The sequence below is a fragment of the Mirounga leonina genome, unplaced genomic scaffold (assembly GCF_011800145.1).
Source record: "Mirounga leonina isolate KUSES-001 unplaced genomic scaffold, KU_Mleo_1.0 Mir_91, whole genome shotgun sequence".
In the NCBI taxonomy this organism is placed as follows: Eukaryota; Metazoa; Chordata; class Mammalia; order Carnivora; family Phocidae; genus Mirounga; species Mirounga leonina.
The window spans coordinates 10,680,900-10,707,280 of record NW_023270839.1 but is presented as its reverse complement, the minus strand read 5'-3'; the positions used below and the strand labels follow the sequence as shown (position 1 = coordinate 10,707,280).

The window sequence follows — 26,381 nt, the reverse complement described above, 5'->3', positions numbered from 1 at the left end:
ACTCTTGATTTTGGCCCACGTTATGATCTCAGGGTCGTGAGATCGAGCTCTGTGTTGGGCTCTGTGCTGAGCATGGAGCCTGCTTAAGATTCTCCCTCTCTCTCTGCCCCTCCACTTACATGCTCTCTCTAAAAATATTAAACAGATAGACAGACAGTAGAGCTTTTCAGAAGTCTGGGTCACTACTGTGACCTCAGGAAATCTCAAATGGAATGGAAGTTCTAGTTTCTGAATAGTAAGTTAGTTTTACTCTGCAGGAACTAAGAACCAAATCAATATCCTGGGGCTGTTTTAGGATTATCCAGAATCCTAAAATAATTCCTTTGGAGGATACCTACTGAGACTGGTCTCAATAATGGTATGAATTAAACAGTCCATCAGATCACTATGTTGGTTTTTTAACCTCATTTTACTATCCAGATAATGCTAACATTACTGGGAACTTAACTGGTGTTTCACTGCACAATTCAAACAAAAACTGATATAAGTGCCATTGATTCTACCACAGATTTCAGATTTCCATCTTTTATGGCATACATTTTTTTTTGTAAATAGAAAAATGGTATTTCGAATGTCTTGCTCTTTATACAAACTTTATTGTTGTGGTGCTATTATCTCTACATTGCTGCTTTTGTAATTTGCCACTTATACTACAATTTGGGGCTAAGATAAATCAATCTCAGATTCCTCCCTTAGTCTCCTGATCTTGTCAAATGGTCTTTGCTGGTCTGAGCTAGGAAGGACAAGAGCAGTAAATGTACTTAATTTCCCTTGGCACGTTTGGGCCTGAACTATGTAACTGTGTGAACATGAAAGGTTGTCTCAAATGTTATAAATTATGTTTTTGATTTTACAGTGTTTGAATAAGTAGTCAAGAGTCAGACATTATAACTGCTATATCTAAGTCAATAGCTTATTCTCTTTTTCTTTTATTTGAAGAAACCATGTCATATGTTCAGTAGAGTTTCTGATTTTTTTTAAAGATTTTGAGAGAGAAAGCACAAGTGGCGGAAAGGAGGTAGAGGAAGGGAGAAGCAGGGAGCCCGACAAAGGGCTTGATCCCAGGACCCTGAGATCATAACCTGAGCCGAAGGCAGACGCTTAACCGACTGAGCCACCCAGGCGCCTCTAGAGTTTCTGATTTTAATGATGACATCCATGTAATACTGTTTAAATGCTGTTCTGATTTTTTGTATTTCCTATCTATTGCTAATGAGGTCTAGAGGCTTATCCATATTCAGTATTTTTAGGGGAGAGGTAGGAAAACTCCTTCACAGTGGTATTTTGATCTTCTGTCAAGAGGTACACGTCATCTGATTTTATTTTTGAGATACTAACAACTGTTGGCGATTAATGACTAAATCCATTAATTTATGAGGGATTACAAAGTGGTGATACTCTTTTCTATTATTCTTCCTTAATTTACTAGCTGAAATACTTTTATAAAGAGACACTCCCTCTAATATACTATTTGGTTACCCATTTGTATAGTTAAAGGTAAGATAAATACTTCATTCTTTCCTTTTATTAACCAATTCTCAGAATAATGAATTGGTTCACTAGAATACTACAGTGGTGACCAATTGGTTCTTTAAAGTATCAATACGAGGGGCGCCTGGGTGGCTCAGTCGTTAAGCGTCTGCCTTCGGCTCAGGTCATGATCCCAGGGTCCTGGGATCGAGTCCCACATTGGGCTCCCTGCTCAGCAGGAAGCCTCCTTCTCCCTCTCCCCCTGCTTGTGTTCCTGCTCTCGCTATGTCTCTCTCTATCAAATAAATAAATAAATAATCTTTAAAAAATAAATAAATAAATAAATAAATAAAGTATCAATACGAACTCATGAATTTAAATATTGGATATATTTCAAATGAAATTCTTTTCCTGCATCAGTTAAGATGATTCATTCTTTAATCTCCTTTTTTTTAAGGGGCGGGGGCGAAGGGCAGAGGGAGAGGGAAAGAAAGAATCTTAAGCAGGCTCCATGCCCAGTGCAAGCCTGATGCAGGGCTCAATCTCACAACCCTGAGATCATAACCTGAGCCAAAATCAAGAGTCAGACGCTTAACTGACTGAGCCACCCAGGTGCCCCTAATCTCCTTTGGTTAACACACGGAATTATATACATTGATTTTTAATGGTAAACCAACCATTTTTTCTAGCAGAAACCCAAACTGGTCACAGGGGTAATTTAAAAAATATGTATCGCTTGATTTAGATTGCAAATATTTCATTTAGGACATCTGTATTCATAAGTAAAACTGGCCTATACTTGTCTCTCATTGTCATTGCTAAGTTTTGGTATCGAAGTTATGCAATCCTCAAACTGAGTTGGGGAGTGTTTGTTTTTCTATTCCCTGAGAGAAACTGTAGAAGAATTATTATTTTTCCTTGAATGTTTGGTAAAAATTGTTGTAAAAATGCTAGGGCCCACTGCTCACTTGCTTACTTGCTTACTAAAATGTTTTAAATTAAAAATTATACACACACACACACAGAAAAGTTCATAAATCATAAGTATACAGCTTAATTCTTTACCACAACAGCAGTTTCACTCTTCCATACAGCGCCTCCACCTAATCCTGAGTTTTATGAGAGAGCTGATGAGTCAGTGGGAGCAATAGGTACATTAAAATAACTGTGCCCTATTGACAGGAAGAACATTTAGAAGGTCTGAAAGATGCTATTATAAATTCCATTCAGCACGCAAGGCAACCGAAGCAGTTTCTAACCTACCAGGCCAAATTATGCTGAACAAGATTTTTTTTTTTTCAAGATTTTTAAGTAATCTCTACATCTAAGGTGGGGGTCAAACTCGCAGCCCTAGATCAAGAGTCACATGCTCCACTGACTGAGCCAGCCAGGTGCCCCTAAGCAAGATTTTTATAGAGAACTGGCAAGATTTTTTTTTTTTAAAGATTCATTTATTTGACAGAGAGACAGAGAGAACACACAAATAGGGGGAGTGGCAGAGGGAGAGGGAGAAACAGGCTCCCCCTGAGCAAGCAACCCCACATAGGGCTAGATCCCAGGACCCTAGGATCATGACTTGAGCCCAAGGCAGACACTTAACCAACTGAGCCACCCAGGCGCCTCAAGAGCTGGCAAGATTTTAATTCAAGCTAAACCAATGCCCCTTCTGTATGATGGTTAGAAAATATAATAAAAAAACCACCTTTCGGTCTTTTACAAATTTTTTTTTTTTTAAATAACCCAGACTTTTAAGGATTTTTGAGGCTATAGCTTAAACAAAGATACTCAAAGGGGTGCCTGGCCAGCTCAATCAGTAGAGCATGCAACTCCTGACAGGTCGTGAGTTCAAGCCCCATGTTGGGTGTAGAGCTTACTTTAAAAAGAAAAAAAAAGAAAGAAAGAAAAGGAAGGTGCTCAGGATAGGACCCAGAAGATGGTAGTTATTAAGAGCATGAGAAAAAAGGAGAATATAATCATATCTAACGAACTTCAGAATGAGCACCCAGGGTAGCAGGATGAACTTACTTATGAATCTAGCCAGAAGACTCTGGATAAATTCCCAGGCTTGTTTAAAACTGAATGCAAATATAGGATGCTAAATGAGATTAATGGCTGGAGTAGTCTCTTTGCAAATATTTGGGTTTTTAGCTAATACTAAGAGAAGTCTTCTTCACAATCATATACCATTTCTTTTTGCACATAATTCGTTTACTATCTTTTACAACAAGTGATTCAGTGGAAACAAAATCCAGCTTACAATGGAATGGTACCAACTCCCCTGACTGTCCATTTCATTAGCTAAGTCCTTCCCTACCTCCATTACACACATGTTCCCGGCCAGATGATAAACTACTTTCAAATTTCTCTACTTGTTGGCATGTATCAGAGACAGAAGCAATTTAATAGTTTAGGGGAGAAATTTACTTTTCATGGTCTGCCTAAATCTTTCAATGAAATCTTAATCATTCCTGGTCCAAATATGAAATTTTTATATAGAAAAGAATAATTTTGAACAGTCTAAATAAGCTATCAAATATAAAAGTCTAAAAAAAGAGAATAGTGACAACCCCCCAATATCACAAGGCTAGGACCCTTGTGATCAGAGTTCTAGCTACATGTTTATGTCAAACCATTTACCTAACAAATATTTATTGAGTGCTTAGGATATCAGTTACTGTTCCAGCACATAAACTCTCTCAAAGAAAAGAGAATTAAGATCAGAAACTTATGGGGCACCTGGGTGACTCAGCTGGTTAAGCATCTGCCTTTGGCTCAGGTGATGATCTCAAGGTCCTGGGATCAAGCCCTGCATCAGGCTCCCTGCTCAGTGGGGAGTATGCTTCTCCCTCTCACTCTGCCTCTCCCCCCTGCTTGTGCTCTCTTTCACTCACTCCCTCTCTCTCAATAAAATCTTAAAAAAAAATCAGAAACTTTTGTCCTTAACAAAGAAAGAGCAGAAAAGGAGTATCAACTAATACTCTGAACCTATAATAAGCAAACATGTCAAGTATTTTCCTTACTTTTTGATAGCTTACATTTTCCACAACTGCTTTGCACATACTTAAACAGCAAAATGTTCAGCAATGTACAAATTAAAAAAAAGCCTCAAATCAACCCTCACGCACCGTTGGTGGAAATGTAAATTGGACCAACCACTGTGGAAAACAGTATGGAGGTTCCTCAAAAAATTAAAAATAGAATTACCATATGATCAAAAGATTCTACTACTGGGTATTTACCCAAAGAAAATTAATTTGAAAAGACATATGAACTTGTGTTTATTGCAACATTATTACAACAGCCAAACTACAGAAGCAACCCAAGTGTCCACCTACAAATGAATGGATAAAAAGATGTGGTATATGCACAATGGAATATTCAGCCATAAAAAAGAATGAGATCTTGCCGTGTGCAACAACATGGGTGGACCTAGAGTACGTTAGGCTAAGTGAAGTCAGGCAAAGAAAGACAAATATCACATGATTTCACTTACATGTTGTATATAAAAAGAAAATAGGGGCACCTGGGTGGCTCAGTTGGTTAAGCAACCAACTCTTGATTTCGGCTCAGGACATGATCTCAGGGCTGTGAGATTGAGCCCCACGTCCCAGCATGGAGCCTGCTTAGGATTCTCGCTCTCTCAAAAACAAACAAAACAAAAAAACAACAAACCAAAAAAACCAAAACAAACAAAAAGGATTCTCTCTCCCTCGGCCCCTCCCCATAAAAAAGAAAAACAAACAAACAAACAAAACAACCCTTAAATACAAAGAACAAACTGGTGGTTTGCAGAGAGGAGGTGGATGGGTGGGGTGGGTGAGATAAAGGGGGTTAACAGCATAATGTGTGTAGAAGTTGAATCACTATGTTGTACACTTCAAACTAATTTAACAATGCATATGAACTATAAATAAATTTGTTAATTCTTTTTTTTTTTTAAGATTTATTTATTTATTTGAGAGAGCGAGAATGAGAGAGAGAGAGTACATAAGAGCGGGGAGGGTTAGAGGGAGAAGCAGGCTCCTCGCCGAGCAGGGAGCCCGATGCGGGACTTGATCCAGGGACTCCAGGATCATGACCTGAGCCGAAGGCAGTCGCTTAAGCAACTGAGCCACCCAGGCGCCCCAAATTTTTTAATTCTTAATAGAAAAAAAGACAGATACAAACTTCCAGCTATAAAATAAGTAAGTCATGGAGATGAAAAGTACAGCATAGGGAATATAGTCAATAATACTGTAATAACGCTATATGGTGACAGTGACTACACTTATTGTGGTGAGAGTACTGTGCAATGTACAGAATTGTCCAATCAATCTGCTATACACCTGAAACTAATATAACACACTGTACTTCAAAAACAAAACAAAAACAAAAAAATCCAACAAAAAATAAGCCTCAAATCCAAAGACATACACACAAAATGGCTGTTAATATATTTAAAAGCACTTAACCTCACTAATGATTGAAGAAGTACAAGTAAAAACTAGAGATGCCATCTTCATCTACTAGAGAAAGAAAAAATTTTAAGATTGGTATCTGCTCTTTATGATAGGGATGTATCTTTTTGAAGATATGTATACCCTTCGACCAAGGAATTCTACTGTTCGGAATTTTTCCTTCAAAATTACTGGCAATGAAAATGCAAGAGTATATGTACAAGATGTTCACTGTAACATAATTTTTAACAGTAAAACACCTGAACAGGGTGTCAAGAACAGGGAACTGGCTGTGTGAAGTTAGAACACAGGAATACAAGGGAATACTATTCTACAACAAACAAAGGAATAAGGCAAATCTTTATGTACTGAAATGATGTGTCTAAGATAAAATGTTAAGTGAAAGAAAGGAAGTCGCAGTCTGTAGAGTATAACCCCATGGATAGAAAAAGGAAAGAAGACAGTCACATATAATAAGAAAATGTACAATTAAAAATTTCTAAAAGAATTCCCAAGTTAGTGTCAATAATAAGTACCTTGGGGGATTGAGGAGGTGGTGGGGAGAAGAGATACTTTAGAGGACTTTACTTTCTTTACATATACTTTTTGTATTGTCTGAATTCCTCACCAGAGTATGTTTTATTTCTATATTTTAAATTTTATAAGTTCTGAGATGTTGTGGAATTCTGTTAAACAACAAGCTTACTGAAATTTAAACATGTGATCCCTAGAAGAAACTAATTTAAACATGTGATCCCTAGAAGAAACTATATGTTAAATAATCGCTTATTTAACATATGAAGAACTGGAACATCAACTTCTTCTTCTTCTTTTTTTAAAGATTTTATTTATTTATTTAACAGAGAGAGAGACACAGCGAGAGAAGGAACACACAGAGGGGGAGTCGGAGAGAGAGAAGCAAGCTTCCCGCTGAGCAGGGAGCCTGATGCCGGGCTTGATCCCAGGACCCTGGGATCATGACCTGAGCCGAAGGCAGACGCTTAACGACTGAGCCACCCAGGCGCCCCGGAACATCAACTTCTACGTCTTGCTTAAGCTCATGCTGTTTATGAAGTACTTTCAGTAATTAAAAAATGAGGGTGATTAAAAGACCAAGAAAAATAATAATAAGGGCAAAGTAGCTGCAAAGCCCAAGATACTACAGAGTATTATAGTATCTTCTTGACAAAATTATCTTGGAAAAAAGCAGCTCTAATTCTTACAGATTTTATTTTTAAACACAGACTATGTAAATTACTTTTAAATATAACTACAATGGGACTTAATAATCAATTGCAGAAGTCGTTTCCTAAAACTTACCAAGTTGGGAATGGAAACAGCAGGAAAAAAAGTTGAGGAGTGAATAGCAGAAAAGGAGGGGATGGAAAACAGAATTAGAAGTGGGAATAATGTCTGTTAGTATAGGCAGGAAAAGGGTGACTTTAGAGAAAGTCAATCCCCACAGTAATACTATACCTAACAGCTGGCTGTGTTCCCCTGTGATGGAGTTCTGACTCGGGTCTGAAAAACAAACAATCGAAAAGAAAAGAAAAAAATGAATGACCAAAACAAATAATTTCTTAAAAATCAGCAACAAAAGTCAACCAAGGAAATAAGAAAAAAAAAAAGTTTTTTTAATGCTCAAAAAACATTAATAAAAGGATAATAAAAACAGAATAAACTATTATAAAAAATAATCACACAGCTTTTTGAAAAGTTAAGCAACAGAATTACCATGTGACCCAGCAATTCCACTCTTAGGCATATACTCAAAAGAACTGAAAACAGGGACTCAAAACATTATTACATAACATCAGCAGCATTATTTACAGTAGCCAAAAGGTGGAAACAACCCAAGTGTCCTTCAATAGATAAATGGATAAACAATAATGTAGTATATACATACAATGGGATATTATTCAGCCATAAAAAGGAAATGAAGTTCAGATATATGCTACAACATGGATGAACCTTGAAAATATGCTAAGGGAAACAGGCCAGAAGCAGAAGGACATATTTTGTATAATTCCATTTAAATGAAATTTTGAGAAAAAAACAAATTAAAAAGATAATCACACAAATTTGACTAACCAATACTAGTTCCATAAAGTAGTATGATTTGGGGCTTACCACATGGGTTACATTTTCTCTTTAATGGCAAAGGAACATATGGCCATAGCAGCTCAAAGTCAAGACATAAGTAAAGCACTCATTACTACTAGCAGGTATGTTCTGATTTGACTTCATGATAAAATTACTAAACTGGCTTTTATAATATCTACTTCTTCTAATCTATAATAAAATTAGTGGCAATAAGCCAAGTTCCTAATGCAAGAGATATTGACAATCATCATTTAACAACTAACCACCTGCTTTTTTTTTTAAAGGCTTGAAAAGCATTAAGGGCTAAATATGGAAAAGACTCTGAGCTCCAGTTTCCTCTAAGATTAAGTCTCTTGAGATACTGAGGATTACATCTGGCTTCCCTGAATGTGTCTGGGGAACAAAAATAATTTTAGACGAGGGGGTCTGTGAACAATGGGAAAAAAGTTGCATCTTTATTTTCACTAACCTCTAACTGAAGTTTAGTATTTTCTCCAAGAATGATGTCAGCAACAAACTACATAAAAGTACCTGTGCTTTGTCAACAATAAATGATTTTTCATATCACATTGTAATTGTTATATATATCTCATAATACCATTTAGGTGCAATACTACTTTGAAATTATGGTAGTAATTAAAAGGCTGCTAGGTCTTCAATGTATTGATAAAAAAAGCACTTATATTATTAGATCACAAACAATAATTTTGCTAATTGTATTTTAATATAATAGGGTTCTTTTTAATCCTATATATATGTATTTATACGCATGTGTAATACTTTACACATTTAAAAACATTACTCTGGGGGCGCCTGGGTGGCTCAGTCATTAAGCGGCTGCTTCGGCTCAGGTCATGTTCCCAGGGTCCTGGGATCAAGCCCCACGTTGGTCTCCCTGCTCAGAGGGGAGCCTGCTTCTCCCTCTCCCTCTGCCTGCCTCTCTGCCTACTTGCGCTCTATCTGTCAAATAAATAAAATCTTAAAAAAATAATAAAAATAAAAATAAAGGGGGGCCTGGGTGGCTCAGTCATTAGGCGTCTGCCTTCGGCTCGGGTCGTGATCCCGGGGTCCTGGGATCGAGACCCACATCGGACTGCCTGCTCAGCAGGGAGCCTGCTTCTCCCTCTCCCACTCCCCCTGCTGTGTTCCTGCTCTCGCTGTCTCTCTGTCAAATAAATAAAATCCTTAACTAACTAAATAAATATAAAAACATTACTCTGAAAAGGAATTTGTAGACTTCAGACTGCCAAAGAGGTCCCAGATACAAAAAAAATTTAGAATTACTGTTTTAAACAAAATTCAAATAGTATTTCCATGGTGTTATAATAAATGTTTTTTATACATAATTTAATAAATCTAACACTTTAAGCATCCCATACAAAAAGAACCAATCAGAATACTAAACAAATTCTGGTTTCTGATGTACAGTACATATTATAGTATACTTTACATACTTTAATCAAGGAGGAAATAAGGTAGAAACCTGGTTGATACAACTAAAGTTTTCAATGTTATGTGAACATTTTAAGATATAATTTTAGATTTTCTTCCTTAATTTGGTTTTTAAAAGATACTCTAAATTTTTATATTCTCAGATGTTTTCCCCAACATACCACGAAACGGATACCTAGTTTTTAAATTTAAACTCATCTTATTTCCTATTTAAATAAACAATATGGGTTTGTGCGTAAGACAAAGTAGGAATACCAGTTCTTTAGTACATTGTGTATTAGATTCATCTGTTTCTCTCTCCCCCTCTCTTTCTCTCTCTCACACACACACACACACATGCACACAGGGGATAAATTAGGCCCTATCATTATAGAGAAGCAGGTATATAGGTAGCATGGAAGGAAGAGTAGTGAAAGAATCATAGAATTTAGAACCAGAAGAACTGTGGTCATCATCTAGCTCTACTCTAGTGATTCCAAAGGAAAAGTTGGAGAAATTACCAGCATCATCTATTTTTTTCCCTAAAATCATACCAACAACCCTTTTTAAGATTCTGATTCCAAGATACTGCCATTAATGGGAATGCCTTTTATGTATGTTGGGATGGGGCAAAGTTTAGAATCTCTTAACATTTATAGTTGAGGGGTGGCTGGTTAAGTGTCTGCCTTCGGCTCAGGTCATGATCCCGGGGTCCTGGGATCGAGCCCCACATCAGGCTCCCTGCTCACCGGGGAGTTTGCTTCTCTCTCTTCCTCTGCTCTTCCCCCTTGCTCGTGTTCTCACTTGCTCTCTCTCTTGAATAAAAAATCTTTAAAAAATAGTTATAGTTCAAAAGATGAATGCTGTTAATAAGTGGCCTAAGACACAGCACACTATTTTCAAAAGAGAGATAATCTTAGTCTTTTGAGGACCTATCTTCATGATTCTTGGTACTCTGTAATTCTAACTTTTTTGTCCTAAAATGAAGAATAGCCTAAAACAAGTTATTTGGAATTTCCAGGCAATCTATGAGTTTTAGAAAAACATCTCAGATAACTCAGGCAGAATAGGTATGATTTTAGATGGGGAAATAGAAATGATTTTTTTCCTTACAAATTACCTCCTTCTATACTATATACTCCCTTGCCTTCTAAGCTGTGCCCACATGCCGTCGTACATTTTCTAGTCAAGCCAGGCCTCTTCCTTTGAACACCCTCCTACTATATGTATTTGAGATGAGTAGAAATAAGTCTTTGTGTAGTTCCCTACAAGTTCAACTTAGATTTCTTTTTCATTTTTTATGAATTGAAGGAATGCAGGGCAACCTTTACTTAATACTTATTTGGTAATTTGAAGACTAACCTCCAAGAACTTGCAAATACTTCACTGATACACGTAAAACCCAAAACAAGGGCAAATCTAGGAGTAAACAGGTTCAGAACCCATGAGAATGAAAATTAGCCATGCCTATAAAAATCACAATTGGTAAATGGGTTTAAGTTGAGGAGTGTTTCTGGGTATGCAGTCCAAATTGTGTAATCAACATGGTAACACTGCTCTGAGATATGTCTGGGCATCTTTCTATTGTCTTATGTCTGAACTCTCCCATTTAACATTTTTCCTGCTTATGTCACTGATGAGGGCACACCCAAGTTTGCCGAAGCCTCGGAGTTGTCCTAAACATTACTCAAAATGTTTATTTTAACCAAATTACTTCCTGTAATAAAAACAACTTGCCAATAACGTAACTATTTTTACTTTTGATGGTCTTTATAAACTAAGCTACCCACAGGTTATAACTCAAAAGGTTATACCAAAAGGTTATACTCAAAAGCCTATGATACTCTACCAGTCAAAATGGTAGTTCAAATAGAATCATGTATCTTTTCACATGTAAATACAATCAGAAAAATGACCTGAAAGTATTTCCTTGTTACAGTAATGATACAGTGGTTTTACAAATGGGCACTTTCTCAATATATTTCATTTATCCTGGGTAAATGGTAAAGAATGGAGATTTTATTTAGTTTCTTGCCATGTGCCTTGGAGAATAGAGAGAAAAATGATTGTGGGTGGTACCTGCTTGTAAAACTGCCTCTGTAAATAGTTTTTCTGAAGAGCCTTATTATCTCCCTTAGTTTGCCCACAGCAATAGCCTTTTCTGAATTTCCTTTGCTAATTACTTGTCTACCATTCTTAGTAGAGAATTTGAAGCAAATAAAGGCTAGCTTGTACCTTGCATGTAAAACTCAGTGTAGCAGGTTTTAGTCTTCATTAAAGATAGTATCAGTAATTTCATTAAGTAACACAATCAATAGTGGAAACTATTAGGCCTAATTATCTAGAAAAAGAAGTAGGCAGGACCAAGTGCATATACATGAGGACAATCAGCTCATTATAGTGTATATTATCTAGATATACCTCGAATACAAGGGTACAAAATACCTGAAATCACCAGTCTTAACACATTCCTAACTTTCTGGACTCCAACTTTTAAAAAACCAAAGTAGCATTATCATAAGAAACCATTTTGACTCAGAATTAGACAAAGCGGATTAAAAATGGAATCAAAGACAATTACTCCAACGTTCACAGTTACTAGATTCTGCCTCTCTAAATGGGTACCTATTGTAGTGGGAAACCCAAGAAGGAAAACAAGCTGAAATAAGGTAAAATCTGAAAAAGCCTATCTTCTTTATATACATTTTGAACTTATTGCAATGAGACCAGAAAGACCTAGAAAAATTTACATGTGATTAATTGGGTTTAAATAAATAAGTGGGTGAAAAACATAAGGCAATTGTAGGCAAAATAATTTAGCTGTAAGATGGAAATGTAAAGCAATGCATACAGAAGTTAATTTAACTAGTTTTTTATGTTTCTAGCCTACCCAACAAAGGAGAGTCAAAAGATCCTTACCTGAATTTTTATTATAACATATTTTTAAAAAGATACTTAGAATATACTTCTGCCAAAAAACAATTTCTGCTAGGACAGTGTCTAGTCCAAACCATCAGTCATGCAAGTGATTTGTGTAGACAGCTAACCATGGAGAGAATAAGCTATTGTAGCAGTGAACCAAGGACTGTCCTTCTTGTACCATGCATTTTCTTTAGTATATTAATAGAGATTTGTTGAGAAAATGATTTGGGGTAGGGGTGGTAAATAAACTTGGCAAATATATTTAACACTCAAGTATATTCCTATAATGTTTAATTTCTCAGACGTTTCAATATGCTAATGGCTGCCGAACTAATCTCCAAAAGAATATAGTATTTGGCATTCTTAAATAGATCAGAAGAGATAACTCATTTATCACCACACATCTTATGTGATTAGTGTATATTATCTAGATATACCTCATATTGTATACATGCTGGGAAATGTTCAACTCATTCATTTCAATATGCCAAGGTTAAATGATAACTCCCTGAATCATCATTCCCATTTACTCATTTCTTTCACTTAGCAATATTACCATTAAACTAGTATTCTCTAAATTTGCCCAGTCAAAAGAATCACCTGGAGTTGTTTTTTTTTTAATTTTATTATGTTAATCACCACACATTACATCATTAGTTTTTGATGTAGTGTTCCATAATTCACTGTTTGCGTATAACACCCAGTGCTCCATTCAGTACATGCCCTCTTTAATACCCATCACCAGGCTAACCCATCCCCCCACCCCCCTCCCCTCTAGAACCCTCATTTTGTTTCTCAGAGTCCATTGTCTCTCATGGTTCCTCTCCCCCTCCGATTTCCCCCCCCTTCATTTTTCCCTTCCTGCTATCTTCTTCTTCTTTTTTTTTTTTTAAACATATAATGTATTATTTGTTTCAGAGGTACAGGTCTGTGATTCAACAGTCTTACACAATTCACAGCGCTCACCATAGCACATACCCTGTCTAATGTCTATCACCCAGCCACCCCATCCCTTCCACCTCCCACCACTCCAGCAACCCTCAGTTTGTTTCCTGAGATTAAGAATTCCTCATACCAGTGAGATCATGATATATGTCTTTCTTTGACTTATTTCCCTCAGCATAATACCCTCCAGTTCCATCCACGTCGTTGCAAATGGCAAGATTTCATTCCTTTTGATGGCTGCATGATATTCCATTGTGTGTATGTATGTATGTATGTATGTGTGTATATATATCCATATATATATTTATCCATTCATCTGTCAATGGACATCTTGGCTCTTTCCATAGTTTGGCTATTGTGGACATTGCTGCTATAAACACTGGGGTGCACGTACCCCTTCAGATCACTGCATTTGTATCTTTGGGGTAAATACCCAGTAGTGCAATTGCTGGGTCATATGGTAGCTCTATTTTCAACTTTTTGAGGAACCTCCGTACTGTTTTCCAGAGTGGCTACACCAGCTTGCATTCCCACCAACAGTGTAGGAGGGTTCCCCTTTTGGAATTATTTGTTAAACTACAAATTCCTGGATCATATAACTAGCCCTAACTGACTCGATCTCATGAGAAAAGCCTGAGGTTCTGCTGTTTATCAAGTTCCCAGATGACTATTATATATCTTCATTCATTGATTCAACTAGTTGAGTGATTAAGAAGTCTCAAGCATTGTTCTATGTGCTAGGGACAGAGCAATAAATTAATGTGAAAGACAAATTTCCTGTTCTCATGCAGATATGGGGAGATAAAGAATAAAAGAAAGTTAATAATCAAGATTATTTTCTTTATAACATCATAAGCCAAAATTAAGAAAAGTGAATAGAGAGGCTATTTTGGATTGGGTAGACAGTAAAGGCCTTTCTGAGAAGGTAACCTTTATGATGAGACTTGCATGTAAAGGAGACAGACATGTGAGGATCTTGAAGAGGACTGATCAGGGCAGAGAAGTAGCCATGCAAAGGCCTTAAGATGGGAATAAGCTTGGCATGTTTAGGAAATATCAATTTGGCTAAAGCATAATGAGGAAGAAAGTGGTTTAAAAAAAAAGTCCTCAAACTAGGTAGCAGATACATGCTGTAGTATTGCAGACCATGGTAAAGAGTGTAAATTTTACTATGAAAGTGAGGTGACACAATTAGAAGGTTTTAAAAGCAGTAAGAGAGGTTTGATTAACTTTTTAGTTAATGGCTGAAGAATGCACTGTGGAGGGAGGAAGAGCAGAAACAGGGAAGCAATTAGGAGTCTACTGCAGGAATCTTAGGAAGACACGGTAATAGCTGTAGTGAAGAAGGTGAATCCATGGTGGAGAGAGTGATGAGATCTTCCAGAGGAGAATTCTTCAGCTTGTCTTCAGAGGTCATGTCCATGTTACTCTAAATTTATAGTTTCTTTCATTCATTTATTTACTCAATAAAATTTTTTGAGCACCTTCTACATGTGAAATACTATTCTAATTAATAGAAATGTAGTAGCAAAATCCCTGCCATCAAAGAGCTTACATGATCAAAGAGCAACATATTTGTCAAGAGTGATGAGTTCTAAAACCAAAAAGCAGAATAAGAGAATGGAGAGGATTAGTAGGGGGATGGTTTGTGTGCTAGTTTAGATACTGAGTCTAAAAAAGGTCTCTCATATAAGGTGGTATTTGACCAGAAACTTGAAGTGAGGCATCTAGCCATACAAATACCTGCAGGAAGAACATTCCAGGCAGAGGGAATGGTTAGTGCAAAGAACCTGAAGCAGGTGCAGGTTAGCATGTTCAGTGAACAGCAAGGAGGCCAGGTTACCAAAGGGAATAGGGTAAAAGTGATAAGAGATGGATATGTGGGGTTCCCTGTGGAACACAAAGGACTTTGGGTTTTAACTCTGAGTGAGCAAGGAAGCCATTGGAAGGTTCTGATTTATGCTTTAACATGATCACTCTAGCTGTTGTCTGGAGAATAGACTGCAGGAGGCAGGTGAGGACGTAGGACACAGAAGGCTTTTGCAATGGGTCCAAGAAAAGGGGATGGTAGTTTGGATCAGGTCAGAAGTACCAGAGCTGCTGAGTAGTGGTCAGAGGCTGGTTTCACAAGGTTAGCACACCGACTGACTGGAGATGGTGGGGGTGGGGTGGGGAGAAACGAGTAAAAGGTTTTTCCAAGAGCAATTAGAAGTTCCTGAGCTGTGGGTGTCTGGGAGAAGAGTGATGATGGTGATGATGAATGGAGTGGGAGAGAAGGCACACTGTGACAGCTGTGCAGCTGTCCTGGAGCAAATGCGAGGCACAGTGAAAAGAGAACACAGGATCTGGAAGCAGATAGAGCTGAGGTGCGATCCTAGCTCTATATTCGCTATTCGTGTAACTCTGAGAAAATGCTTCAATTTCTTAGCCTTAATTTACCATCTATGCAACAGGAACACCACAGAAATTATTGTCAGGATTACAGATGGTAGATACTCATTAAATGGTAACTATTAAGAAAACTGAGAAGAGCCATGGAATAATCCTTAAGAAAAAAAAAAACTATAGTGCTGCAAATAATCATGATTAAATTAGAAATTAGGTAGCTGGGGATATTTTTTAGAACTTTAAACGTTTTGCAGTACAACATACTTAGAAGAATACAAAAGTAATATGGGTGAATACTTGGACTAATATACACATTGATTAAAATTGTACAGTCACGTGATATTAATAGTTTAAGTAACTCGTCTTATTTTGAAATTTGATACACTGATAATTTGGACTAAATATGCATTTACATATGATTTGGGATTTTTTGATAAAATAATTACAATAGTAATTGTCCAGGAGTGTCTGTATTACATTCCCAGTACAAGTTTATTAATGACTCCTATTCAAATAAGCAATAACTTAATTAAGTTTTAAATACAAATAAAGCTATGTTGGATACTGTAAGAAATAAAATAATGAGAATAAGGTATTTCTTGACATTAAGAAGCTCACAAACTAGTTGAAGAGTCAAATTCAACTTAAGAAACTAAAAAAGAATGGTAGTAATAATGGGATTTCATGTTTAATAACATTTTACAGTTTTTGAAATGTTTTCACATATTTCATTTGATTCCCACGATAACTCTGTGATACAGGTAGGACATATATAAAGAAGCTAAAGCTAAGTTAGGTTCAATGGTTTGGCCAGGGTATAATGAGAGTAAATTTCAAAGACTGGCTTGAACCTGGATTCTGATTTTTTTTTTTTTAAGATTTTATTTATTTATTTGAGACAGAGAGAATGAGAGAGAGAGAGCACATGAGAGGGGGGAGGGTCAGAGGGAGAAGCAGGCTCCCTGCCGAGCAGGGAGCCCGATGCGGGACTCGATCCAGGGACTCCAGGATCATGACCTGAGCCGAAGGCAGTCGCTTAACCAACTGAGCCACCCAGGCGCCCGTGGATTCTGATTTTCTATTACACCATGCTGATCATAAAATATAAGTATAAGAATATTAATAACATAGTTAACTCTTCATTATCCAGGAAAATATATTAGGAAATAACAAAAAGGTATGTATGAAATAATTAAATTACAAATCAGCAAAATAATGTGTGGAACTAACAGGGATCATTAAAAACACCACTTATGGGCCACCTGGGTGGCTCAGTCAGTTAAGCGTCTGCCTTCAGCTCTGGTCATGATTCCAGAGGCCTGGGATCAAGTCCTGCATTGGGCTCCTTGCTCAGCGGGGAGCCTGCTTCTCCCTCTCCCTCTGCTTCCCCTGCTTGTGCCCTCTCTCTCTCTCTGTCTGACAAATAAATAAATAAAATCTTAAAAAAAACAAAAAAAAACCTCTCACCACATATCCCACTAAGACACACTGCCTCTTGATCTCTTTTTTTAACAGGTTAAAAGCCTCTGCTTGGCAACAGTATCTAGCAAGATTAATACCGTTTATATTATAGCTATTTTTAGTTTATTCTCTATTTATAGAGTAGTAAGCACGCTGGTATTTCATTTAGTGATAAAGTTCCTTTCAGTGATTCAATTTAAGAAAAAAATATTAAACACAAAGATACATAAAAATGGAAAGATTATAAAGGCAGTCTCTAAATGACTCAATTTAGGGAACATGTCCTACTGTCATCATACCAAATCTGCACAGCAACCCTGTGAGGAAGAATTTTTCCCACGTTCCCGAAGAAACTAGCCCAGAGAAAGCTGAAATGATTTGTCCAAGGTGGCAGAGCCAATAACCTGTGGTACAGCCTTTAGTGCTGTTGTTAAGGGTCCAAAGAAGGGGAGGAGCAACATGGATCGAGGCAGTATGAGCTTTAAGCAGAACTTTTAAAAACCTTAAAAATCATGGAGAACTCAAAATCACAGGAGTAGAATAAACATGGCACATGTCTGGGATGGTTTGCTTAGAAGGGTTGGGTCATATTAGCAAAAGTCTTTGGAGTCTAAAGCAGATGGAAAACAACTGAAATTCTCTACATAGAAGTCTAAAAACGGGGGTGCCTGCGTGGCTCAGTTGGTTAAGCGTCTGCCTTCGGCTCAGGCCATGATCCCAGGGTCCTGGGATCGAGCCCCGCCTTGGGCTCCTGCTCAGCTCTTCTCCCTCATCCACTCCCCCTGCTTGTGTTCCCTCTCTCACTCTGTGAAATAAATAAATAAAATCTTTAAAAAAAAAAAAAAATCTAACAACAAAAGCAGTGTTTTAGGCAAGGAAACAAGGGCAATATGCAAAATGAAATGAATGTCAGAGTTATTAGAGACAGGCAGGCATAATCGTTATTAGACCACTGTAATGTGTCCATATGCTAACAACCACCTCGAAGATGGTCTCTAGGATTATTATCATTAATTCAACCGATACTCTGAATGCCTACTGTATGTCAGGTACTGGGCTAGGCACTACACATACCGAAGGAGTTACTCTTTCTTCTCAAGAAGTTGGGAGAGGAATTATACAATTATGAAACAATAAAAATAATTGTTACAGTATAGGTACAAATATTGTGGGAATCAAAAAGGAAAGAAAACAAAATAAAGCAGTCAAGAATGGTATCAAGGAAATAACTGAGCTAAATCTTGAAGGATGGATAGTTTATCAAAAAGCAGAAGGGTGAGAGAAATGGAGAAGGGGAGACATTCTATTTTTTTTTAAAAGATTTTATTTATTTGAGAGAGAGAGAATGAGAGAGAGCACATGAGAGGGGGGAGGGTCAGAGGGAGAAGCAGACTCTCTGCCGAGCAGGGAGCCTGATGCGGGACTCGATCCTGGGACTCCAGGATCATGACCTGAGCCGAAGGCAGTCGCTTAACCAACTGAGCCACCCAGGCGCCCCAAGGGGAGACATTCTAAACAGAGGGATTAACAGGACATGGCTAATGGAGAAGTTCTAGAGATATAAAAGGAATAGTTATACCTAATAATATACCTTTATATAATGCCAGGTATGTATTACAACTAATATATAATGATATATAATGTAATATTATATATTAGTCTATAGTATCATACCTACAAATACATTGTACCTAATATATAATGTACACTTAAACTGACAGACACAAAGAATTTGTCATTGACCAAAAAAAAGTGGGTAATAAGAACCAGTCAGCATATGCGTTTCCAACTTTTGATTCTTCCCCTTCCCTCATTCACAAAATCCAGTCCATTGTGGCTTCTATACCCACCTCTTCTTTTCCACTGCACTGCCATCATTTAGATTCTTGTCCTTTCCAGCCTGGACCATTGAAATAGCTCAATTATTCTCCCTGTCACCAAATCTCCCACCTTCAAACAATCCTGTATTTTCCTTCATATTAATAATCCTAAAATTCTGCCTTTATTAGGTTGCTTCACTGCTTAAAAAACAAAACACTTTCAAAGGTCTCCGATGACAGTGCCAGGAGTCCCCAACCATTTTGTGAAGACATGATCATTCTCACTTACTTATATCCGGACATCACATGTGGGTGCTGGTTCAAGTTCCTTTAAGGAATGGAAAGGACTGTCTTTGTAGGTTCTGCCTCCATCCTTACTGTGAATTCTCAGGCTGGGCTTAGGGGTGCTGGTGGTAGCAGAGGCTAATGGATTCAACACCTATAGTAAACACTGGTTTACTTGTTTGGATCTCTTGGCTTACAGGAGGAACTCCAAAAACCTCAACCTGTCTTTCAAGTCCTTTTATAATCTAGCACTAGCTTACTTCTAACCTTATATCATTTGCTGGGGCTTAAACTCACGACCCTGAGATCAAGACCTGAGCTGAGATCAAGAGTTGGACGCTTAACCAACTGAGCCATCCAGGCATGCCATAGACCCATGTATCTTTGATTACCTCAGTTTTTCATTGAAAATTTCCTTTTCTTTCTTTCCTACTTATCTGAGTTCTACGTCCTTTAAAGGGCCAACTCAACTGCTTCTTTGTTTAGGCCTACCCTGAGATTTAATTTTCTATCAGCTTTAACCTTCCTCTGAATTGTTGGGCATATACCGCCTTGTATTATCTTTTCATTAATCAACCTATTAATTCAAAGAATATTTACTAAGCACCTGTGTCAATACTATATGCTAGGCAGGGGCGCCTAGGTGGCTCAGTTGTTAAGCGTCTGCCTTTGGCTCAGGTCATGATCCCAGCGTCCTGGGATCAAGCCCCGTATTGGGCTCCTTACTCAGCGGGAAGCCTGCTTCTCCCTCTCTCACTCCCCTTGTGTTCTTTCTCTTGCTGTGTCTCTGTCAAATAAATAAATAAAATCTTAAAAAAAAAAATACTATATGCTAGGCACTTGGGGATACAAAAAGAACAGAACACAGTAGCTACCCTTGGGGATTTATAGCACATATGGGTAAAACAATTACATCATGGTGATTAAAGCACTATATAGTAGAGATACAGACAAAGAGATATGGGAGTGTGTAAAATACATTACATTCCCTGAAGAATGTAATGGAGAAGCCACCAAGGGAGAAGTGAAGTTTGAACTCAGACTGTTCAGTTGGAATGTTCTAGATCGTGAAGGCACATGTATGATCTGCTAAGCAGAACAGACTTTATTCTGCAGGCAATGGGGAGACAATAGTGTTTTAAATGGGAGAGTAAAAGGATGAGATTTATATTTGAGAAAAATTCCTCTAGTAGCTACTATAAGGATGGCTTTAGGAGGCCAGACAAGAAGCAACAAGGAACTATCCTGAACTAATGTAGTAGCAATGAGGATGGGGAGAGGGAGACAGATTTGAGAAATATTTGGGAGACCAAAGGGTCAACAATTGGCGAAAGAGATGGAAAGAAAGGGATTGGGGGAATGTTTTACTACAGCGAGGGGAAAGAGCCAATATAGAAAACACAGGAGAGAGGCAAGAAAAGCTCTAGAGCACAGGCGTACAGATGAGTATTACATAAGAAGGAAGAAGGTAAAGGATAGGTGTCAATATGGATGTTGGGAAGAGGCATTTTGGAATTACAGTTTACTCTGAAGAGCAGAAGTTCAGTCATGTGCTGAATATAAGAGAATGGAGGATTGGGAGCTTAACAAACATTTTAAGTTTTGTGAAGAACTTAAGAGAAAGGAGGATAACTAGGATTACTTAGAAGAATGTCTGAATAGTGTTAACAGTACAGTTGAAGTTGGAAATGAATTTTTGGTGGCACCAATTTTCATAGCTGTGAGATAACCACCCCCGTGGCCCTACCCGAGCAACACAGCTATCAAAATTGAGAGGAAAAAGTAAACAAAAAACGAAAAAAGTTTTTTAAAGAAAAGAGAATGAGAGGAGGCCCAGTAAGTCAATCCAGGGGTGGGGGTCGGGGGGTGGGCAGGGTCAGGGTCCTATCTGCCATTTTAAGTGCTTTGAGGGCAAGAACTTTGTATTAGTGTTGTTGTGACAATTATAGCTCTTTGTAACATAGCAGTATCTTGTACATGCTATAAAATACTCCATACATGCTTGTTAATTGATGATGAACTGATTTCAAAGAAAAATACTCAGAGATCTAGAAATTCAGGACGAGTTTCAATAAAAAGTTAATAATGGAAATAAAAAATTTAAAGACACCATCAAAACACAGAGTTGAAGATAAAAGGATAAACTTCCCTAGAAGTCAGTGTAAAGAGAGAGGAACTGAGATCATGTCCTGGAAATAATAGTTAATAGAACAAAGTGCAAACACAGAAGGAAACAGAAAAAATCATTGAAAGAACTATGACTGCAAAGCTGTCATGCCAATTTTCCCCCAGAAAACTAGACACCTTTTAGGTAAGAAAGGTGGGAAGTAATAAAAAGGCAGAGTCAATGGGAGCAGAGAACACTATACACAAATCCTGAGAAAGTTTAGGAGAGTTCATTTAGCAATCTTCCTTCGGATCCATCAGACTTGGCCTGAAGAAAAGGTGGCAAGACAACAGCAGCCAGCAGGCAAGTAGCTTAAGTTGGAGTAGACCAAGAACCAGGGCCAGTCATGAGTCTTATCTACAGGGGCCCACTGTAGTGCAGGGAAGGGGACAGCCTGACGTTGGTAGACGTGAAACTGATGGCACTGGGGGACAATCTCACCAAGAAATAATCCTTACTTAGGATTTGGGGATAGTCGCAAACATTCAAGAAGACTGTTGATACCTTATATCCTTCTTTGGCATTGTGGATGACCCAAATTATTTTTCATGAACTGTAGAAAAATATATTTCATGTTTCCTTCACTTTATGTATTTCTATATTTCCCTCTCACCCTCCCTCCCTTCCAAGAGTTGGACACTCAACTGACTGAGCCATCCAGGTTTCCTTCACTTTAAAAGATGGTTTTGGAAGAAGAGGCCTAACCACCATATAGACCACCTCCTTAATAAGGAGGGTAGGAAATTGACCTTAATACCCAAATTCTAAGGAGCTAAAGCTTTGTATTATGTGGACTAAGAGCATACAATAAACATTTCTGATATTTTAAGAACCTATATTGATTTCATGTCATGGTCAAAGGTTAATTGCTTAAATTTAACATTTTCTAAAGTTTGAAACACAGAGAAGTTAAAATGGAAACAACTGCTGTAACTGTTGTATATTTAAATTTTAAAAAGCATTTTTAGTCTGTATGTGAATATACACATGCACACAAACAGGTTTTGATTATTAATGTGTCATGATCTTCCATAATTTAAAAAATACATAAATGTAACCTTACAGTATATAACCTTTTGAGACTGGCTTCTTTCATTGAGCATAAGGCCTTGGAGATTCATGCAAGTTTTGCATGTATTGGTACTTAGTCCCTTTATTTAAAAACTTTTAGAGATATGATTTACATACCATATAATTCACCCATTAAGTGTTCAATTCAATGTTGAATATATTTGCTTTGTTGTGCAATTGTCATCACAATCTAATTTTACATTTTGGTCCCCATACCCATTAGCAGTCAATCTCCATCTCACTCCCCCACCTTACCCAGTCCAAAGCAACAACTAACTGACTTTCCGTTTCCTAAATTTGCCTATTCTGGACATCTCATATAAATGAAATTATATTATATGTGGTCTTTTGTGACTGGCTTCTTTCACTTCACATGTTTTCAAGGTTCATCCATATTGTAGGATGTATCAGTACTTCATCTGATTTTTATTGACAAATAATATTCTGTTATGTGGATATACCACATTTCACTTATATATTCATCAATTAGTAGACATTTGGGTTATTTCTCTCTTTTTGGCTATTGTGAATAATGCTGCTATGAACATTCCCATACAAGTTTTTATGTGGACATATATTCTCATTTCTTTTGGGTATATATCTAAGAATAGAATCACTGAGCCACATGGTAACTCTAGTTCTATTTCTAACTTTCTGAGGAACTGCCAATCTATTTTCCCAAGTGGTTACACCATTTTATGTTCCCACCATGAGTATATGAGTGCTTCAATCTTTCCATACCCTTGTCAACACTTGTTATTGTCCATCCTTTTTTTTTAGATTTTTTAAAAAATTTTATTTATTTGACATAGAGACAGAGAGAGAGGGAACACAAGCAGGGGGAGTAGGAGAGGGAGAAGCAGGCTTCCAGCTGAGCAGGAAGCCCAATGCAGAGCTCGATCCCAGGACGCTGGGATCATGACCTGAGCTGAAGGTAGACGCTTAACCGTCTGAGCCACCCAGGCGCCCCTGTCCATCTTTTTATTAGAGCCATCCTCATGGATGCAAAGTGGCATCTCACTGTGGTTTTGATGTCCATTTCCCTGATGACTAATGATGCTGAACAGCTTTATATGTGCTTATTGGCACTTTCTCTCCTCATCTCCATCTGGAAAGCTTTTGCCTCTTTTTCCTCCCATAAATTTGAGGAACAAGTCCTGTGCCATCTTTCCCTGACAGATCTCCCACAGAGCCCAGGCTTCACTTGCACCTAACTGTTCACTGGATCCAGGGGCCATTTGGCTCAAATAAGGCAGATACAGGCTGGAGTCAGGAACAGAGGGATAGTGAGATTTCACCTTCCCGGAACCTACTCTGAAAAGTACATTCTGTTTACAGACTAATACTAAAAACATTCAAATCCTGGCAAATAGTTCAAAAATTTAAAAAGGCTCTGTTGGGGTGCCTGGGTGGCTCAGTCGTTAAGCGTCTGCCTTTGGCTCGGGTCATGGTCCCAGGGTCCTGGGATCGAGCCCCGTATCAGGCTCCCTGCTCTGCGGGAAGCCTGCTTCTCCCTCTCCCATTCCCCCTGCTTGTGTTCCCTCTCTCACTGTGTCTCTCTCTCTGTCAAATAAATAAATGAAATCTTTAAAAAAAAATAAAAATAAAAAAAATAAAAAGCCTCTGTTAAGTCCAAATATCTGTGGGTTCTATCATTTTCAACTACTGCCCTTAATGTTAAGCTCTGAGAAATACGGAAGATCTTAATGTTACTTGGACTTAAAGGATATTGACTAGATGGATGAATGAATCGTAATGTAACTATGTTACATAAAAGAAGTCAGACAAAAGAGAGTATATTCTCTATTATTCTATTCATATAGAATTCTAGGAAAATGCAAACTAATGTACAGTAACAGAAAGCAGATCAGTGGTTGCCTGGAGACCAGGGAGTTAGGTGAGTGGGTTACAAAAGGGTACAAGGAAACTTTTGGAGGCAATGAAAATGTTCATTATCTTGATTATGATAACTGTTTCAGGAGTATATACAGATGTCAAAACTCATCAAAATGCACACTTTAAATATGTGCAATCTATTTTATATCAATTATACTTCAGTAAAACTTTAAAAGAAATACTGGTTGGGGAAAATATTTGCAATTTAAATCACAAAGAACTAATATCCCTAAATATAAGGAACATCTAAATATAAAGAAAAACACCAACAGGTTTTAAGAGGTATGAACAGAAAGTCACTGAGCTTTTGTGAGTATGAAATTTTCCATAGTAAAATATAGATAATTATCAAAAAATATTAAAACACTATCCCTAGCCCTCATATAATTCACAATATGGTTGAAGAGATATGAATATAATTACAAGCCACTGCAAGTTCAGACCATACTGCAAAATATATGTGCTGATATGGATTGATGCAATAATCAAAGTGGGGGTAGAGGATCAGGCAAGTCATCTTGGCCTTGAGATGATATGAGTCTGTACAATTTTTTGTGGTACACAGGAAGTAGGCAGAGGAGAAAAGAGTTCAATGAAAAATATATGAACAAAGGCAATGTGACCGCGGAGGAAATAAAGACAGCTTTTGAGGGCGCCTGGGTGGCTCAGTTGGTTAAGCGACTGCCTTCGGCTCAGGTCATGATCCTGGAGTCCCGGGATCGAGTCCCGCATCGGGCTCCCTGCTCGGCAGGGAGCCTGCTTCTCCCTCTGACCCTCCCCCCCTCATGTGCTCTCTGTCTCTCTCATTCTGTCTCAGATAAATAAATAAAATCTTTAAAAAAAAAAAAAAAAAAAAGACAGCTTTTGAAAAGGACTCTTACTATAGGTTCACCATTCTTAATACAACCATTGAAATCTCCTGTGACCAAAAAGCTAGATGTTGCAGTGGAAGGAACCCACAGGAAAGGAAAAGAAAGGAAAGGAAAGGAAAGGTAATTAATTCACTATGTGAGGGTATGGAATGGATCAAAATCATTTACACTATTTATGCAACCATATTCAGTCTTGACCATGTCTTTGCTCTACTTATATTAGTATTTTTCTCTAAACAGACTTGTGTTTTTACTTAGCTTCATTCTAAGAATAAGATCCATGAAAATACAATTTTTTCTAATACACTAAAATAAACACCTCTTTCATACGTCCAGTAGTATATATATTCTTAAAAGTTGTATTAAGAGGGCTCCTGGGTGGCTCAGGTCATGATCTCCCAGTCCTGGGATTGAGTCCCGCATTGGGCTCCCTGCTCATCCGGGAGTCTGCTTCTTCCTCTCGCTCTTTTTCTCCCCCTGCTTGTGCTCTCATTGTCTCTCTCTCTCTCTCAAATAATCTTATTTTTTAAAAAAGTTATATTAAGATTCTTTCACTTACTCCATATGCCCATCATTAACACTCAGTCTTTAATGAAGCCTCTATTCCTATCTCACTGAGAAGTATACATCTCCCTAGGAATTTCAGAAGCAGAGGGCTAGTAAAGGATTGTCAGAGTTAACCAGGTTCATTGCTTGTTCAGATTTCTCAATTTTCAGCATCATTTGAAAGAGTATTTTACATGTGGAAATATTCTACAACAAATTTTAAAAAATCTAACACATGAAAAGATAGAAGCAATTAACTTCCAATTAATTTTGAGAAATACGAAAAACAAAAGAAGTAGAACCTAAGAAGAACTAGTAACTACTGAGACACCAGAGCAATAAATATTTGTGTGACTGTTTAAAGTACAGGGACAGTGTGGTGTGGTGAAAAGAAAAAAGGCTTTCGAGTCACAGAGACCCTTGTCTGAGTTCCGTGTCTATCACTTATACAGCCTACCTAATTTCTTGGCACCGAACTTTCCTCAGCTCTACAATGGAGATAATGGTCACCTGTCCTGGTTGTTGTAAGGATTAAATAAACCAGTATTTGTAACATGCCTGGCACACC

General features: G+C 37.6%; 1 protein-coding gene across 2 annotated transcripts in view; it reads right to left on the bottom strand.

Moving 5' to 3' along the window:
- Positions 1–26,381, bottom strand: part of SLC12A6 (solute carrier family 12 member 6) — an 82,027-nt gene that overhangs the window by 34,015 nt on the left and 21,631 nt on the right. For both annotated transcript variants that reach the window (XM_034994396.1, XM_034994397.1), the window contains exon 2: positions 7,383–7,427. In XM_034994396.1, the coding sequence (XP_034850287.1) occupies positions 7,383–7,427 (45 nt within the window). The remainder of the gene's footprint in view (positions 1–7,382; positions 7,428–26,381) is intronic.